The 18,315-nt window shown below is 33.6% G+C and overlaps 1 protein-coding gene across 1 annotated transcript in view; it reads right to left on the minus strand.

Annotated features, from left to right (window-relative positions):
- Nucleotides 1-15,152: 15,152 nt before the first annotated feature.
- LOC111508380 (odorant receptor Or1) overlaps nt 15,153-18,315 on the minus strand; it is a 60,223-nt gene continuing 57,060 nt past the window's right edge. The window contains exon 7 of the mRNA XM_074179235.1: nt 15,153-15,309. Within this exon, the coding sequence (XP_074035336.1) occupies nt 15,247-15,309 (63 nt within the window). The 3' untranslated portion in view covers nt 15,153-15,246. The remainder of the gene's footprint in view (nt 15,310-18,315) is intronic.

Consider the following 18,315-nt stretch of genomic DNA (forward strand, 5'->3'; position numbering starts at 1 on the left):
CGTATCAGTGAGGGAAGATCTCATTACGCTTGGACTGAAATTAGTAGAATTTGTAAAAAAGTATGAGCATATGGATAAAGATATCAAATCGCTGCAATCTGATTTGAAAAAACAACCCTCGATAAGCATTCAAACGATCGAGCAAAAACGATGGTGAGCGATGATCATCTGTGAAAAAAGTCGATATGAAGCTGAAGTTGATCGAATTGTTACTCAGTATTTGTTACTTCCTAACGCTGAGCAGGTGATATTCATTGATGAAACTATAAATTCTGCGATTATCGTTTCTAAAAATGGGGTTGTGCTTCAATAGTCAGCGATTGCCGCAGCGGCAGCAGTTGAATCAGCATAATGTATTTGGTGGAGGCTATGATCATGTGCATTTGAAGAAGCGAAAATCCAGCAGTCGATTCATTCCACGTATATCTGCCAAAGGGTCAAGATATAGAATAAGTGCTAGTAGCCTGAACTTTCTCAAATCTATTGGCTTGAAGGTGCGATATAAAAAATAGTAATAACATGGCGACAATCACCACAAGTGATAAATTGAAAGTGTTCGAGGAGCCCATGTTCGACCATTCCCTCATCAGCCTTCATGAGCATACATATAAGCCGTATGGTTCACCATATTACAAAAATTCAGATGAAATACGAATTCCAATCAATTTTCAAGATCTCATACTCGATATTGCAGATAGTTACATTTATATCGAGGGGAAGTTCACACCATCTGATGTCACAAAGCGGTGCTACCTATCCAATAATGCTCTCGCCTTTCTCTTCGACGAAATTCGCTATGAAATGGGTGGTGAGCAAGTGGTTGTTGTTCGAAAACCCGGCATAACTACCACAATGATAACGATGATATCATTTGGAAAAACGCATGCAAATTTGCTACTACCGATAGGATGGGGACTCGATGTGAATAAACAAGATATATTCGATTCCGTTAGCAATGTATTCAGTGGTTAATTACCCTTGAATTATCTCATGGGTTTTGCTGAAGATTACAATAAGGGGATAATGAATGTGAAGCAGGAGCTCATTTTGATTATAGCTCGCTCATTCAAAAATTCATTCATTGGGGAAGTCGATGCAGATTTGGAAATCAATAAAATAGAATGGAGAATCAGGCACATTGTGCCGGAAGATCGACAGAAACTGAAACTATTGAATCATCAATGAAAATGGTAATAATGCTAAAGTGAAGGTGGCTTATCGTATGTGGGACCTTTATGAATTACCCACACTTCGTGATACATCCTCGGATATATGGGCGGTGAAGATAACCAGCAGCCTCGAAACACCACGATATATCATCATCGGCTTTCAAAACACCGACCAATCCGAAAATATGTCAAAAGATATAACGAAATTCACACATGTGAATATTAATAATATTCGACTATCTCTGAACTCTGAAGTATACCCATATGAGCGTTGGAATCTGGATTTTGACAAGAAGTTAGACTCATCAGCTTACTATGCATATGAAAACTTCCAACGTAGCTACTATGATAAAACTATGAGTGAACCGATGATGGATATTGGTAGCTTTCGCAACAACCCACTATTCATTATCGACTGCTCCCATCAACCCGAAGCTATGAAGTCATCCACTGTCGACATCAAAATAGAATTCGAAACACGCAAGGTGAAGTTTCCAGCAAACACTCACATGCACTCATCCTCCACGATGCTTTTCTATCATATAATGCTCTTAATGGCTCTGTTCAAACTGGATTGTAATAAGATTGATATGTAATATGCTATGAAATATTCGATATTGATGAATAATAAAACACTCAATAATTTCGCTATATCTTTTATTCACCAAACAATTAGATACAAACAAATATGGATTGAAACATTATTTTATTCACAAACATATACAACAGATTTCAAATATTTACAACACCATCATTTATCGCTTCTTCCAGTTGCGGGTTGGGACTCTGTGGTTCCAATTGATATTTCTCTATGATATTTTGCGGTAGGTAGGTGCATATGTCTTGAAGAAAATGTTTCAAGTCTGCTTCAATTATTAACTCACAGAACTCATCCAAATTTCTACTCCCATGTGAATATTTATGACACAATGCCACACCGAGTTCATACTTCTCACCAAGCTCCAAAAGTTTTCGCACCTCTTCAGCATCGTAACATACACTCAAATCATAATTTGATGAATGTAGAGCATCAAAACTCAGATCAGCCATCTCCCAAGCCATTTTTCTTATGGCGGAATCCAAATCCACTGCTTCCGGGCACTCTTGGGCTGAATATTGCATCCACATATTTATAGAATGGCGAGTTCTGAAAATACATAAATGGCATTCATAAGTTTGCAAATAATATAAAAAAATACTCACTTGAAATCTGACTATGTCTATGAAGTGACCAAGTTGATACATATTTTATATTAATCTACCATATTTTCACTATTTTCAAAAAAAAATTCATAATTTCAAAATTTTCAATCTAAAACATTGAATTTCATCAATGATCGGGTTTTAGCACCAGTATAATCCTGCGAACTTTGACCCATATAAGTAAGTGTGAATTTGGCTTTGGATGAATTCACTTCATGAAAGAAGTCTTCTGTTAATTGCTCTGTGACACGTTTTGGAAGCCATGCTTTAAAAGGAGTATCACTTTCCTCATCCAATAAAACTACTTGGATTGATTTACCATATCGTGTGGAATACATTGACATTTTTTCAATTTTATATTCTTTATCAATAACCAGAGCGTTTATAGGTTTCTGCTCTAAAGCTTCACTTTGTTGAATTATAGAAAAATTGATTTTTTCAATGTCAAATTTCAAATTATCCATATTCATAAATATAATGAAATTACGGTTAATTGAAATAAAATATATATTCACCTCAATGACGAAAACACCCTCTCGGATGGGTTGATACTCGTTGTCTTCACTTTGGAATTCGACAAATACTTCTGTTTACCTATCTGGGTATTTTAGAGTGCCTAAACTGAATGTGGAAGCATGATATTCTGAACTTATATAGGAATTACCAACAAGGGAGGGGGCAACGCCGAACCCCACTGTTCAAGGTTATATTCTGTGCACGTCACGATTCCATTCAAGGTCAACATTCAATGCCATGTAGCAAGCTCAAGGTAGTCGAAGTGTCGAACGTCAAGGTCAAACCCCACACTCAAGGTCAAACACCGCATTCAAGCTCATACTATGTGTACGACGTTCAAGGTTAGGTGACGTCATACGATATTCTGAACTTATATAGGAATTACCAACAAGGGAGGGGGCAACGCCGAACCCCACAGTTCAAGGTTATATTCTGTGCACGTCACGATTCCATTCAAGGTCAATATTCAATGCCATGGAGCAAGCTCAAGGTAGTCGAAGTGTCGAACGTCAAGGTCAAACCCCACACTCAAGGTCAAACACCGCATTCAAGCTCATACTATGTGTACGACGTTCAAGGTTAGGTGACGTCATACGATATTCTGAACTTATATAGGAATTACCAACAAGGGAGGGGGCAACGCCGAACGCCCACTGTTCAAGGTTATATTCTGTACACGTCACGATTTCATTCAAGGTCAACATTCAGTGCCATGGAGCAAGCTCAAGGTAGTCGAAGTGTCGAACGTCAAGGTCAAACCCCACACTCAAGGTCAAACACCGCATTCAAGTTCATACTATGTGTACGACGTTCAAGGTTAGGTGACGTCATTCAAGGTCGTGTGGCGTCTCAAGGTCAAAAGGGGTGGGGGAGGCGTTCAGTCGGCATTAGCACCCTACTGTGGGAAGTTTTCAAATTGACACATTGTATATAGAACGATAGTAATATTCAAAATCTACTATGGATCCATAGATTCCTCGAGTGACAGAAAATCTGTGTTGAATCAGTTTAACAGTATACATAACACTGGAATGAGAATTGCTATTGGTGTTTTAAGAACAAGCCGAGTGGAAAGTTTATAGAAACTGGAAAACCTCTTTTGAAAATCAGATAATAATCCTGGTCCCTTGCATACGCGACTAGAATTTCAGCTAATCCCTAAAATCGCACCCATGGTCGCTCATTCCCTAGACATATTCATTAAGTGTTTGATCAAACTCCATATACTGAATCTCCTTTGCACACCCGAATCCGCAGAATATCAAACTCAACACTTACCTGACATCTCCAAATATTCCTCCTCCATGTATAATAGATATTCCACCTCGCAATACGGAACTTATGAATATTCGAAAAATGAAGTCCCAGCTTCATCAATAAAAATGCCTTCTATTCAATCTGTTCAAGAAACTTCAACTAAAATCACTTATATATTGATGCTTTGAAATAGAAGAATGTGTGGCTGCAGCAGTGACAAGTGATCAGTGAAGTCAGTGCTACAAATTTCCTCTAAGTAGAGTTTACATTTAACTTTATTCCAGTGATAATCGGTTACAATATTATATTGCTGAAAGAGAGGTGATTATAATAACATAATTAATATTTTTCATCCCAACTGTAAGGGTGCGCCCGGTCGGTAGCCGGGCGGTTCGACGTGGGTGCTTTGTTTACTCAGTCAATGGGCCGATGTGTGAATCGATGGTTCAAGCCCCAAGCTGAACGCTCGATTTTCACTTGCTATCGTCCAACCCGTGTTAGGAATCACACGTGTTAGTTTTAGCTCGCACAACTTTCGACTTCTGAGGGTTATCGTTCGTAGGGGTGCGATAGCTGGTTAACGGAAAAAACATATTTTAAATATATTTTTTTAACTGCTTGTGATGTACTACCCATGACAGTTGAGAAGAGGTAAACATACAAGTTTCCAGCTATACTATTGAAACTTCCCTAAAATATTCAAAATAAGAGTTCAAAGTGTATGTGTGTTTTTTAAATTCACTTATACATATATAGATATAAAGAAACTTTTTTTTCAGAAAATATTCTCAGGAGTATGTTATGAACTTAATAAATGTAATCTTATTATTCATGACGGCATATGTTTTTCCATCCTTCGTCATCCAGTGCCTTCATGGCTTTTTTTCTGACATAAATGGTTTTTTGTTTGATTTGTCTTTATTTTCAAAAAATGCCTCCCGTTTTGTTTCCTTGATTGTTCCCTATCCTATAGCAACTTTCAATATCATCTGTGGTTAGAAGTTTTGATATTTTCCCTCTTGTATTTTCCCTAGGTTTTTCGGGAAAGTTGAATATCCTTAAATTATTAAGCTTACAATCCTGATCAATATAATCGATTCGTTTCTTCCTTCCAGTATTGGCATTTTTCAATTCAACTAATTCAAGCATAACATTTTTTTCATCGGTGTTGTGGTCTTTTGTATACGAACCATTTCCATCCTCATCTCATTCAGTTTCTGTTGGAATTCATTTAGTTTCTTATTTATACATTTTGTGCCTGAGTCACCTGCCATTTTTGCCATGGTTTTTATGAATGTATCATCTTTCAATAAGTAAGCTACTAAATTACTGAATTTACTGCGGATTTGATTCTATTTCCCTTCTATTTCCCTTGTTACTACCATTTCAACACCTGCACGATGCACTTACTAAGTCGTAAGACTAAGAACTTATGGTCACCACTTATTCCTCTTGAAGCACTCAACTAGTATGAATATATCGAGGGCTCTTTACACACACGTCTACTCAGTGCCGATATACATGCTCGAATACATTGGAGAGGAATATATACAGGCTTTATCTCATTCAAGACAGCTATATTCACTTCTTTGGTTCCATTTCACATCAGGATACTCAGTAATGAGATAGCTAACGCAACGCTTATTCAAACCCTAGTGAGAAAATAATACAAAATATTGTACATACCGACTTATACTATCAAAGTTCTGGATAATTCAAATTCTTATATAAAGTTAAATAAGGACCCTACTTTCTGTAGTCAAAGAAAATGCAATTTTTTTATAAAACAACTTCATATAGATGAAAATTTAAAAAAGAAATTACCCAAATATAATGGTGTTTGCCCAAAATTCTACACTCTCCCATAAATACAAAAAGGAAATTTAGCAATTAGACCTATAATATCATCTGTAGGCAATCCGACAGAAGAACTAGCCTCTTATTTAACCCATATTTTGAAAATATCATATGATGGGAATAATGATTATTATATCAAAGACTTTTAAAGTATTTAATTTATTCAATAAAATGAAACTCCCCGAGGGATATGTCATAGCAAATTTAGATGTTTTATCTTTGTTTAGTAATGTAAACCGGGTGTCCCACATTTTATGTGACAGGCAATATCTGGTTTGTTGAAGGAGATACACAAAAATGTTTCATACAAAAGTTTTAGGAGTTCATGAGAGCTATATTTTGATATGATTTTTAAATATACAGGGTGTTTGGTGTAGGTGCTATAGACCAAAATTCTATTTTTTTAAATAGAACGCCCTGTATATCATTACATATTCAGATGCTACGTTAAATTCTGGTATAATTTCATGTTTGGTTTTTGAAATTCGGTTACGGCGTTGTTGAGTTATTGGACTTTTCCTTAAATATAAAGTTTCAAAAAAACTTATTTACTCGTACACGAATCCAATCTATATCTTTTATTAAATTTAACTAGACTACTACTGAATACAAACCATTATTCTCACCTCTACGATACGATATCGATATCAGTTGAATATGATATTGAAATTCTTGAGAATGTGACTAACTTGAGGGTGAATTGCTTTATATTGCACAATTTCATCAAGTAGCTTATGCTTGTTGATGCCATAGTAACAAATGTTGTTGAATTGTATCTACTTGTCAGTTCAACTCAGTGATTCTTTGCAAAACAGTAACTGTGTTCTTTGTGCGAAAACTCCAGTATGCCTTTCGCGTTTAGTCCAAGTGATTGCATTGATATGTTATTAATTTTTGGGGAATGTCAGAAAAACTGCCGTCAAGCACAACGTCTATACCAAGAACGTTTTCCAGACAGACCCATTCCGTCACGAATGACTTTTTCGAGAGTTGTAGAAAAATTGCGAACTGGGTCATTTCCTTCTACTATAAAGCATCGTCATCATACGAGATCTGTTAGAACTGAAGATTTAGAGATCAATGTGTTGGCTTATATTATTATTCATCCACATGTTTCTATCCGTACTCTTGCAGAAGAAGTCTGTGTGAGTAAATCTAATGTACAGAGAATTCTGAAAGAAAATAAATACCACCCATTCAAAATTCAGTTAGTACAAGGTTTGAAACCCACGGACTTTAAACGACGACTTGAATTCATTGCTTGTATTCAGGTAATATTACGTGAAAGTCCTAACATATTCAGTCAAATTTTGTGGAGCGATGAATCGCGATTCCACAATAATGGAGTTGTGAATCGACATAACAGTCAATACTGGTCTCAAGGAAATCCCCACTGGGTCCGCGAAAGTAATTTTCAAACTACTTGGGGTATTAATGTATGGTGTGGATTGTTCAATGGCCGCATCATAGGACCTTACTTTTTCAATGAAAATCTCAATGGATTGCGATATTTACATTTTCTAGAAAATGATTTGATCCAGTTGATGGAAGATATTCCCATAGCAGAACGACAAGGAATTTGGTGGCAACAAGATGGTGCTCCTCCTCACAATTCACAGGTTGTTACTGAATATCTGGATAGAACGTACCCAAATAGATGGATTGGTAATAAGGGTTCAATTCGGTGGCCGGCTCGTTCCCCAGATTTATCACCGCTTGATTTTTTCCTATGGGGTTATTTAAAAGATATTGTTTTCACTACTCCCCCTTTGAATGTGGATGATCTGAAAATGAAAATTCGACTAGCGTGCAGTGATATTACGCCTGATATTATAAGAGCGACTTGTACGAGAGAAGTGATTCGACGTTTCGAAGCCTGTATAATATCTGATGGGCATCACTTTGAACAATTTTTATGACTTATTTCTAGGTACCTACCATTCTTATGAAATGATTTATCAAGTTATATTATTTACATTGTTATTAATTAAAGATTTGTTTTCGAATACACCTCTTTCAATTTCGCAATTGTTTCATATTCAAAATGATTCCTGACTGAATTCCACAACTCAAAATTGAAACCATTACTTCGAACACCCAAAATTTTGACTAATTGTCATGTGATCTGATGCAGAGAGAATAACTGTGAGATATTTTTAAAAATAATAGTGGTTCTCAAGACTTTACATTTTAAGCAATAACTCAACAACGCCGTAACCGAATTTCAAAAACCAAACATGAAATGATATCAGAATTTAACGTAGCATCTGAATATGTAATGATATACAGGGCGTTCTATTTTAAAAAATGGAATTTTGGTCTGTAGCACCTACACCAAACACCCTGTATATTTAAAAATTATATCAAAATATAGCTCTCATGAACTTCTAAAACTTTTGTATGAAACATTTTTGTGTATCTCCTTCAACAAACCAGATATTGCCTGTCACATAAAATGTGGGACACCCGGTATATACAGTCATGTTTAAGAGCCGTGGATAAAAGTTGGAACCATATCAGGCAAAATTGCTCATTCAGTAAGGAAATTTTTCTTGAATCCATAAGTTTTTTATTCAACAATACATTTTTCACATTTAATAATCAACTTTACAAACAAACCTTTGGTACTCCAATGGGTGCAAAACTAAGCCCAATTTTAGTTATGTACGTGATGGACGATTTACTAGACATTGTTTCAAAAGTTTTACCTTTTAAATTACATTTTATAAAAAAATAGGTCGATGACTTAATTATTGCTTTACCAAAATCTGGAATCACAGAAATACTGGAAATTTTCAACAGTTATGATCCTTATATCAAATGTGAGGATGGTGAACAAAGTGTTCCTTTCTTGGATACCAAATTTCATCGAACAACTGATAATACCATCCTAATTGATTGGTACAGAAAACCAGTTAATTCGGGTAGATTTATGAATTACCATTCATACCACAAACAATCCATGAAAGTTGATTTGATAAAACAGATGAAACAACGTATACTTTGTATTTCCGATTGTTCTTTCCATAAAAAAATACATATTCTTTTCAAATTGTGTAAAAATAATTCATATCCAGAACCTTTATTAAATAAAATACTGTTTAGTACTCCGTCTTTATTCAATGAAATATTAATAATTAATGATGATAATAATATTTTGAATAGCAATACTCCTGACATAGTTCCTGTTTCCCCACGTTTTGTATCACTTCCATATATAAACTTGTAAGAATTTTTAACAAATTTGATAATAATAATAACTTCAAAATTGCCTATAAAACCGATCAATCCATCAATTCTATCTTTAGCAAAATAAAAGACAAAACACCTCTCACTCATCAATCAAATGTTATATATTCTATCCCTTGTCAAAATTGTGACAGCATATACATTGGTCAAACTTCCAGAAATTTGAAAGACCGTATTACCTCACATAAAAGCGATAGCAGATTAGCCCCATATAGATGTGCCTTAGGCGAACATGTTAATCAAACAGGGCATAATTTGAACTATAATAATGTAAAAAGTTTATCAAAAGAATCTAACCTTACAAAGAGACTTTTTCATGAAATGACCTTCATATCACAATCCAGTCATTGCTTAAATAAAAAAAACTGATCTAAATCACCTAAGTGAAATTTTCTCTCTTTTACTACAAATTGAAAAAAAAATTCATAATTTCAAAAATTCATCTTTATTAGAATATAGTACATAAAATAATCATAATCAAATTGGCATTCCTGTATAGGATGAAAGTTTGGCAATACTGAATCCAAGAATGTAATTGTTTTCTGAACTGTCATGTCATTTATTTCTTCTTCTCCATTTTCATTCAAAATTAGTATTATAACCTATTTTGTGATCACATGTACCGGCCTGGTACAAAATCAGAATTTTAGATTCAAAAAAAAAGGAATTTATTCATTAGATTCACAATAATTTTACCAAAATTGACGTTTATATGTTTAATTGTTTGTTGTGTAACTATAATCATCTTGAATCACTATCGAAACTAATTTCAATGTTTTCCCATTTCTCAAATATAAGTTCAACATTAAAATCAAATAATAACAAAAATTATTTTAAACATCACTGAATCCAACCTCAATGACAATGTAAGTAAATAATTTTCATCTGTACAATATCAAATAGTCTTATGTTCTATTATTGTAGTTTTCCCTGAGGATGACAGTATACATTGTCGAAATGATTGAAATATATTGTTAAAAGAGTACAGTTTCTCAATTGCTGCTTATCCAAATATTTACCCGTTAAATTCCTAACTGGTCAGCAAAGACTATCTTCTTTATTTATATATTTATATATATATATATTTATATATATATATATATATATATATATATATATATATATATATATATATTTATATTTATATTTATATATATTTATATTTATATATATATATATATATATATATATATATATATATATATATATATATATATATTTATATATATCCCCGAAAAACTACTATTCTATACATACATACGGTCGTTACACTATCAATTTTATATATATATATATATATATATATATATATATATATATATATATATATATATAAATATAAATATATATATATATATAAATATAAATATATATATATATATCTAATGATCATTATCTAGAACATGTTCTGAGAGTGCACAAGAATTTCGTTTTAAATTTTTACAATTACTTTTATGAAGAGCTATGCGGGTTTTCAAATTGTTTTTTGTTTGACCTATATATATCTTATCACAATTGTTGCAGGGAATTTCGTAAACTACATGTGACTTTTCATCATTCAGCCAATTATACTAACACCAAAATTCTCCATTTCGAACCAGATTCAAATAAAAGGCAATTTCTGGAAATGGCTGAGATCAAAATTAAAGAAAACAATATCAACAAAAAGACAGACATCGACAACCTCAGCAAAATTTATTCATTTTTACTAACAAAAAATATAAATCTGAATACATCCTGTAATAGTAACACAGTATAAATCCCCATAATGAACGATAATAAAAATTTGAAAAAGTATTTCACATTATTCAATGTCAAAAAGTTGTCATTTTGATGTTGAAGACTTCTTTCAAAATTGAAATTTTCAAATTGAATATTCTCAAATAGCACAGGTATTCTGTTTTATCCGTTATTATGTTTTATATATCTATATTCATCATGTCCTTTTTATATTACAGCCCTCGATAAAGCTAATAAACATTAGCGAAAGCTCGGGCAGCTAAAAAGAGTAAATATTTATTCTAATCAGACCGAATCCCCGAAAAACTACTATTCTATATATATATATATATATATATATATATATATATATATATATATATATACAGTACATCATATAAATATATGATATACTGTTGTCCGGGTTGAACCGCGTCTGTAATTTTCATCGTTCCGATGTTTCGGCTCCTGCTTTGGAGTCATTCTCAAGAATCGCTTAGATTTTTACTTACATGACTGAAGGACGAGGTCGTTATCTCCCTTGTACCCCAAGTCTCGTTACTATTTTTATGTTTGCTGTGTTCCACTCTAAGTTCGTACTGGTCACTCCGTTGTTCGGGGCCCATATTTATGTTGTTGTAGCAGGTATATGGTTTGCCTGACCGGGTACCTGAGTTATTTTCAGGTATCTTGCGTGACATCAATGTCCTCTATGGTTATGGTAGTCTCTGCGAATCATCTCGCTTGTTAAGGCAGTTGGGACGTTTGTCAATTTCGATTGCTTCCCGAATTATTCTGGCCTGAAGATTTTTCTCCGTAGCAATTGTCTTGTGTTTTCTAAGATTATTGTGTGGCCTGTTTCCTGGTGGTGTTTGAAGAGAGATGATACTGAATCTGATTTGCGAACAGCTACTTCATCTTCATAGGCTCTGTTGGAAATTCTTCCATTGATTTGTACTTATGATGCATTGTTTGGAACCTATGGAATATTACTGGAGTTTCTTCCCCAACACCGAATCGTTATTTTGAACATTTCGACACGTGTTTTGATCACCAAGTGATCAATTTCAAAGAGGAAGATCAAAACTAGAAACTAATGCGAGCTAATCCTATTTAGGCTATATAGGTATCCCATACAGATAAATCATCCAGGCGTCCCACCCATACAGGTAAATCATCCAGGCGTCCAACCCATACAGGTATACCAACCTAAATTAATTTTACAATTTTGTCTTATATATCATTTTAAAATATATGTTTATATAAAACAATTTTCAGCTATATAAAAATTGATTTCACAATATTGCCTATCCAAATTCATTTTTGCAATATTTGTGCAATGTGTCAATGTGTAGTAATCAGTAAACCCAACAACATTATTTTATTTTAACAAGCCATATAGTATGCTCTTTAGTATAGGTCCGTCATCGTTATTTATAATATTATTGTGTTTACTTATTTCTACACTCTCATAGGCATCTAGTTGCCTGTTGTTGTTAACTTGTCTAACTAATCATAATGAACTGAAGTCTATGGAATGGTTTTCTTGCAAAATATGATGGGCGAATGCTGATTTTTCAGGTCTTCCATATTTTAAGTGTGCTATGTGTTCCTTATATCTTACTTTAATAGATCTTTTTGTCTGTCCATAATATTTTGTATCGCAGTCCTCACATTCAATTTCGTAAATTCCAGACTTTTCCGAATTCTCGACTTTGTCTTTTGGACTTCCCAAAAGGCTCTGTAGTGTATGACTTGTTTTAAAAACCACCTTCATACCTAGTCCCTTCAAAATCTTTCCAAAGTTCCTCGAATATTGGTGGTATGGAACTGAGATGTATTTTCTTGGTTTTTGTCCTTTCTGAAAGTCGAGATTTCGTTCATTCTTTACCTAAACTTCTTCTTTATTATGTTATCTACAATACCCCTGCTATTTCCTGTATTGTACATCTTTCTTTTGTGAACCTATCATGTTACGTTATGTTTCTTCAGAATTCTGCTCACTTTGTCAGTGACAAAGTGTTTGGTGTAGGTGCTACAGACCAAAATTCCATTTTTTTAAATAGAACGCCCTGTATATCATCACATATTCAGATGCTACGTTAAATTCTGATATCATTTCATGTTTGGTTTTTTAAATTCGGTTACGGCGTTGTTGAGTTATTGCTTAAAATGTAAAGTCTTGAGAACCACTATTATTTTTAAAAATATCTCATACAATTGTTCTCTTTGCATCAGATCACATGAAAATTAGTCAAAATTTTGGGTGTTCGAAGTAATGGTTTCAATTTTGAGTTGTGGAATTCAGTCAGGAATTATTTTGAATATGAAACAATTGCGAAATTGAAAGAGGTGTATTCGAAAACAAATCTTTAATTAATAACAATGTAAATAATATAACTTGATAACTCATTTCATAAGAGTGGTAGGTACCTAGAAATAAGTCATAAAAATTGTTCAAAGTGATGCCCATTAGATATTATACAGGCTTCGAAACGTCGAATCACTTCTCTCGTACAAGTCGCTCTTATAATATCAGGCGTAATATCACTGCACGCTAGTCGAATTTTCATTTTCAGATCATCCACATTCAAAGGGGGAGTAGTGAAAACAATATCTTTTAAATAACCCCATAGGAAAAAATCAAGCGGTGATAAATCTGGGGAACGAGCCGGCCACCGAATTGGACCCTTATTACCAATCCATCTATTTGGGTACGTTCTATCCAGATATTCAGTAACAACCTGTGAATTGTGAGGAGGAGCTCCATCTTGTTGCCACCAAATTCCTTGTTTTTCTGCTATGGGAATATCTTCCATCAACTGGATCAAATCATTTTCTAGAAAATGTAAATATCGCAATCCATTGAGATTTTCATTGAAAAAGTAAGGTCCCATGATGCGGCCATTGAACAATCCACACCATACATTAATACCCCAAGTGGGGATTTCCTTGAGACCAGTATTGACTGTTATGTCGATTCACAACTCCATTATTGTGGAATCGCGATTCATCGCTCCACAAAATTTGATTGAATATGTTAGGACTTTCACGTAATATTACCTGAATACAAGCAATGAATTCAAGTCGTCGTTTAAAGTCCGTGGGTTTCAAACCTTGTACCAACTGAATTTTGAATGGGTGGTATTTATTTCCTTTCAGAATTCTCTGTACATTAGATTTACTCACACCGACTTCTTCTGCAAGAGTACGGATAGAAACATGTGGATGAATAATAATATAAGCCAACACATTGATCTCTAAATCTTCAGTTCTAACAGATCTCGTATGATGACGATGCTTTATAGTAGAAGGAAATGACCCAGTTCGCAATTTTTCTACAACTCTCGAAAAAGTAATTCGTGACGGAATGGGTCTGTCTGGAAAACGTTCTTGGTATAGACGTTGTGCTTGACAGCAGTTTTTCTGACATTTCCCAAAAATTAATAACATATCAATGCAATCACTTGGACTAAACGCGAAAGGCATACTGGATTTTCGAACAAAGAACACAGTTACTGTTCTGCAAAGAATCACTCAATCGAACTGACAAGGAGATACAATTCAACAACATTTGTTACTATGGCATCAAGAAGTTATCAAGAAGCATAAGCTACTTGATGAAATTGTGCAATATAAAGCAATTCACCCTCAAGTTAGTCACATTCTCAAGAATTTCAATATTATATTCAACTGATATCGATATCGTATCGTAGAGGTGAGAATAATGGTTTGTATTCAGTAGTAGTCTAGTTCAATTTAATAAAAGATATAGACTGGATTCGTGTACGAGTAAATAAGTTTTTTTGAAACTTCATATTTAAGGAAAAGTGCAATAACTCAACAACGCCGTAACCGAATTTCAAAAACCAAACATGAAATGATATCAGAATTTAACGTAGCATCTGAATATGGAATGATATATAGGGCGTTCTATTTTAAAAAATGGAATTTTGGTCTATAGCACCTACACCAAACACCCTGTATATTAAAAAATCATATCAAAATATAGCTCTCATGAACTCCTAAAACTTTTGTATGAAACATTTTTGTGTATCTCCTTCATAAAACCAGATATTGCCTGTCACATAAAATGTGGGACACCCGGTATACAAGGATTCCATATGGAGCTTTAATATTCCACTTTGCTTCTGACCAATGAATAATATATAGCCCTTCGAGGTTGATAAGAGTTGATATTAATGAAAAAAGTTAAGAAGAAACAAGTGCAAGGTGTTTATTCTTCAATAGTTATGAATATCGATTTCAAAAAACTTCACAAATCTTCTTTGTTGACTTGGATGAGAACAACAAAATATGACCACGATGATTTCAAAATCTGAAAACGAAAATACATCAATTATTTTTGTGAAAGTGCAAATTGTTTATTTTTTAATGTCCCATAAAAACGATAACAGTTATATAGGAGTTGTCGATTGAAATAAAAAATAAATCTCAATCTTAACACGATAACATTTATTATAGAACTATTATATTATGTGAAAAAATCTATGGCCGTCTTTTCTTTATCAATATATCGAAAAACACTTTCAGGAAATAAAATTCACGAAATGAAATAAATTGTGAACATTCAGAGATCAATCCTACCAAATATAATTTCGTTCGAAGTGTTGCCGAATACATATTGCTTGCCCTATAAAGAAAATCAGATCAACGAGCCAAGCTCGTTAACTTAAGGCATGTAGACACGCGTTAACTCTACTCACATCACCTTGTTGTGAAGTACATTCCCAATTTGTTGCAGAATAATTTCCAAATTTACTGGGAATCTAGTGCATGATTAATTTATGTTATCATGCCTTCAGTTTTGAAAAGTTTGTTGTTTTTCCTCACCTCATTGGACTTGTTTGATATATATCGGTTGGAATCTGAAACGTAAGGCAGCAACTTCATTTTCACTTGACAGGATATTTCATGAGAAAGCGTGCGTTTTATTGTTTTAGGAGACTTGAACGAGAATTTGTATAGGCTACATGTAATTATTCAATCACAACCTATTCTCCATTTCATCCATTCCGATGACTTGTTGAAACATTTTTCTTTACTGACGTTTTTAACTCCAATCATCCCCATCAAAATTTGGTGGTAGCGGTATTTGCATATTTGCATTCTGAAGCTGTCAGTTAACACTGATCGCTGATTCTAAGCAACATTATCTAACACTATACTATAATAATAATAATAATCGTCTTTATTATTTTCAAAAAATATGTTAAAAAAACAAGATTGAAGAAATACACCAACAGAATTTGTTTTTGAGCAAAACGATGTGAAGTTCTGAAATCATATTACTGACGTGTATTAAATAAATGGCTAAATAGATTATAATTGAATTTTTGGAACCCAGCTGTATGTAATTCGAGGGGAAGGAAATTCAGTTCTAAAAGAAGGTGGAGTAAGTGTTCCCCTGAAACTGATTTTGACGTTATGTACATCCGTTCGAAAAGAAATGTTTCTATGAAGATAAGCAGGATTTCTGATAAGAATAATTTTATGGAATAGGTTGGCGGCATGCACGATTCTTCTGTTATTCATATTTAGCCAATAGGTATCTTGAGCTTATGAGAAATTTTCTGTGAACGTCTTATTCCATAAATAAGTCTCAAGCACGAGTTTTGTAGTTTTTGAATTTTACGTTTATACTGCTCACTCAAATGTGGTCCATAGACAGTATAAACATAGTTTCTAATGTAATAAAACTAGTGCTTCACATAATACTAATTTCAATTTTAGTGGAAGATAATGCCTGACTCCATATATCAATTTTAAAGAAGAATATGCACGTCGTATTAAGTTATTCAAGTTCTTTTCGAATCTGACAGTGTGGTCAAAGATGACTCCAAGATTTTTCGCTTCTTCCACCAACTCGATATTCACGCCATTGATTGATATGTTTAGGTACTCTAAAATATCAGATCGTTTGGACTTTGGTCCAAATAACAGAACATTTGATTTTTGAGAGTTTAGGAGTAAACAGTGTTCTGTTGCAGCCTTATAAAAATTATCCAACTCTTCATTAAGTATCATGCAAGAATCATTTACATCTAGAGGGGGGAAACTGTAATGAATTTGGGTATCATCCGCATAAAAGTGTACCTTGCAGTGCAAATTTTTGATAAGATTGGAGGAGTAAAGAGCAAACAGGATCCGCGTTGAAGAGATAGGAGAGATGAAAAAATTCCATCAAACGTAACTCTTTGACTTATTCCATTAAGATAATTGGCAAGCAAGGTGATAGCTGAAGTTGACAGACCAACGTAATGTAAAATTGATATCAATAAATCGTGGTTATAGTGTCAGAGGCTCTGCTGCAAGAAGTACTGGAGCTGTACAATGTCCTCTGTCTGAAGCTCTGACCATGTCATCTACAGCATGCAGCAATGCTGTAGTGCAACTGAATCCCTTCCGAAACCCATACTGAACCGATGATAAAATGTTGAATTCTAAAATGTGCTCCAGGAGTTGTACTTCTATGGCTTTCTCTAGTATTTTAGATACAGCCGGAAGTACACTAATGGGTCGTAAGTCTTTAAACTCAATGGGAGTATTTTTTTTGGTCAAACTTTCACAACAACACTGCCCCATATCTTAGGAAAAACATTTTCAATTAGGCAAAAATTTATTATGTGAGTAATGTACTCGACAATATGCGGACAACATAGTTTTATAAGCATTATATTCAATTATCACAACCAGTTGCAAATTGTTTAAATATTACTTATTGTTTGAAAAACAAAAAGATCATTCACTTCTTTAAAACAGAATTTTGAGGTAGTTGAACTTTTGTAATATTCAAGTAATTTTGGTGGAGGTTCCATTATATTGGTATAGAATTAACAAAGAAATCATTGACCTCATCAACACTTTTCAGATAATCTGGAATACTTTTCTCCTTATCTAAAATTATTTTATTTTGTTTCAGGATACGCCACATTTTTTTCGAGTCATTTTGTTGAAACTGAAAAGTAAAAAATGCCTTCTTTTCCCTTTCTATTGCTTTGCGAAATCATGTGATTTCGCATATCTTTGTAAAATCTAAAACTAGCCTCTGACTTTGTCTTTCTATATTTCAGCAAAGCCTTATCTCTTGTTTTCATCATATCTCTTATTGTGTTATTGTGTTCTTATTGTGCCCTTGGTTTGGTTACTCTTGCACTCACTATGATAGCATGTCTATCAAATAGATTATTCAAACCGTTGACAAGAAATGACACCTTCTCATCAACACTACTTTGGTCAAGAATACGAAATAAGGGAATTTGAAACAAATCCCGCTGAAAATCATTTTCGTTAAAATATTTAAAGCTACGATATTTATCAAATT

This window comes from Leptinotarsa decemlineata, unplaced genomic scaffold (assembly GCF_025532065.1).
Source record: "Leptinotarsa decemlineata unplaced genomic scaffold, Ldec_3_MD MMD2_tig00004677_RagTag_RagTag, whole genome shotgun sequence".
In the NCBI taxonomy this organism is placed as follows: Eukaryota; Metazoa; Arthropoda; class Insecta; order Coleoptera; family Chrysomelidae; genus Leptinotarsa; species Leptinotarsa decemlineata.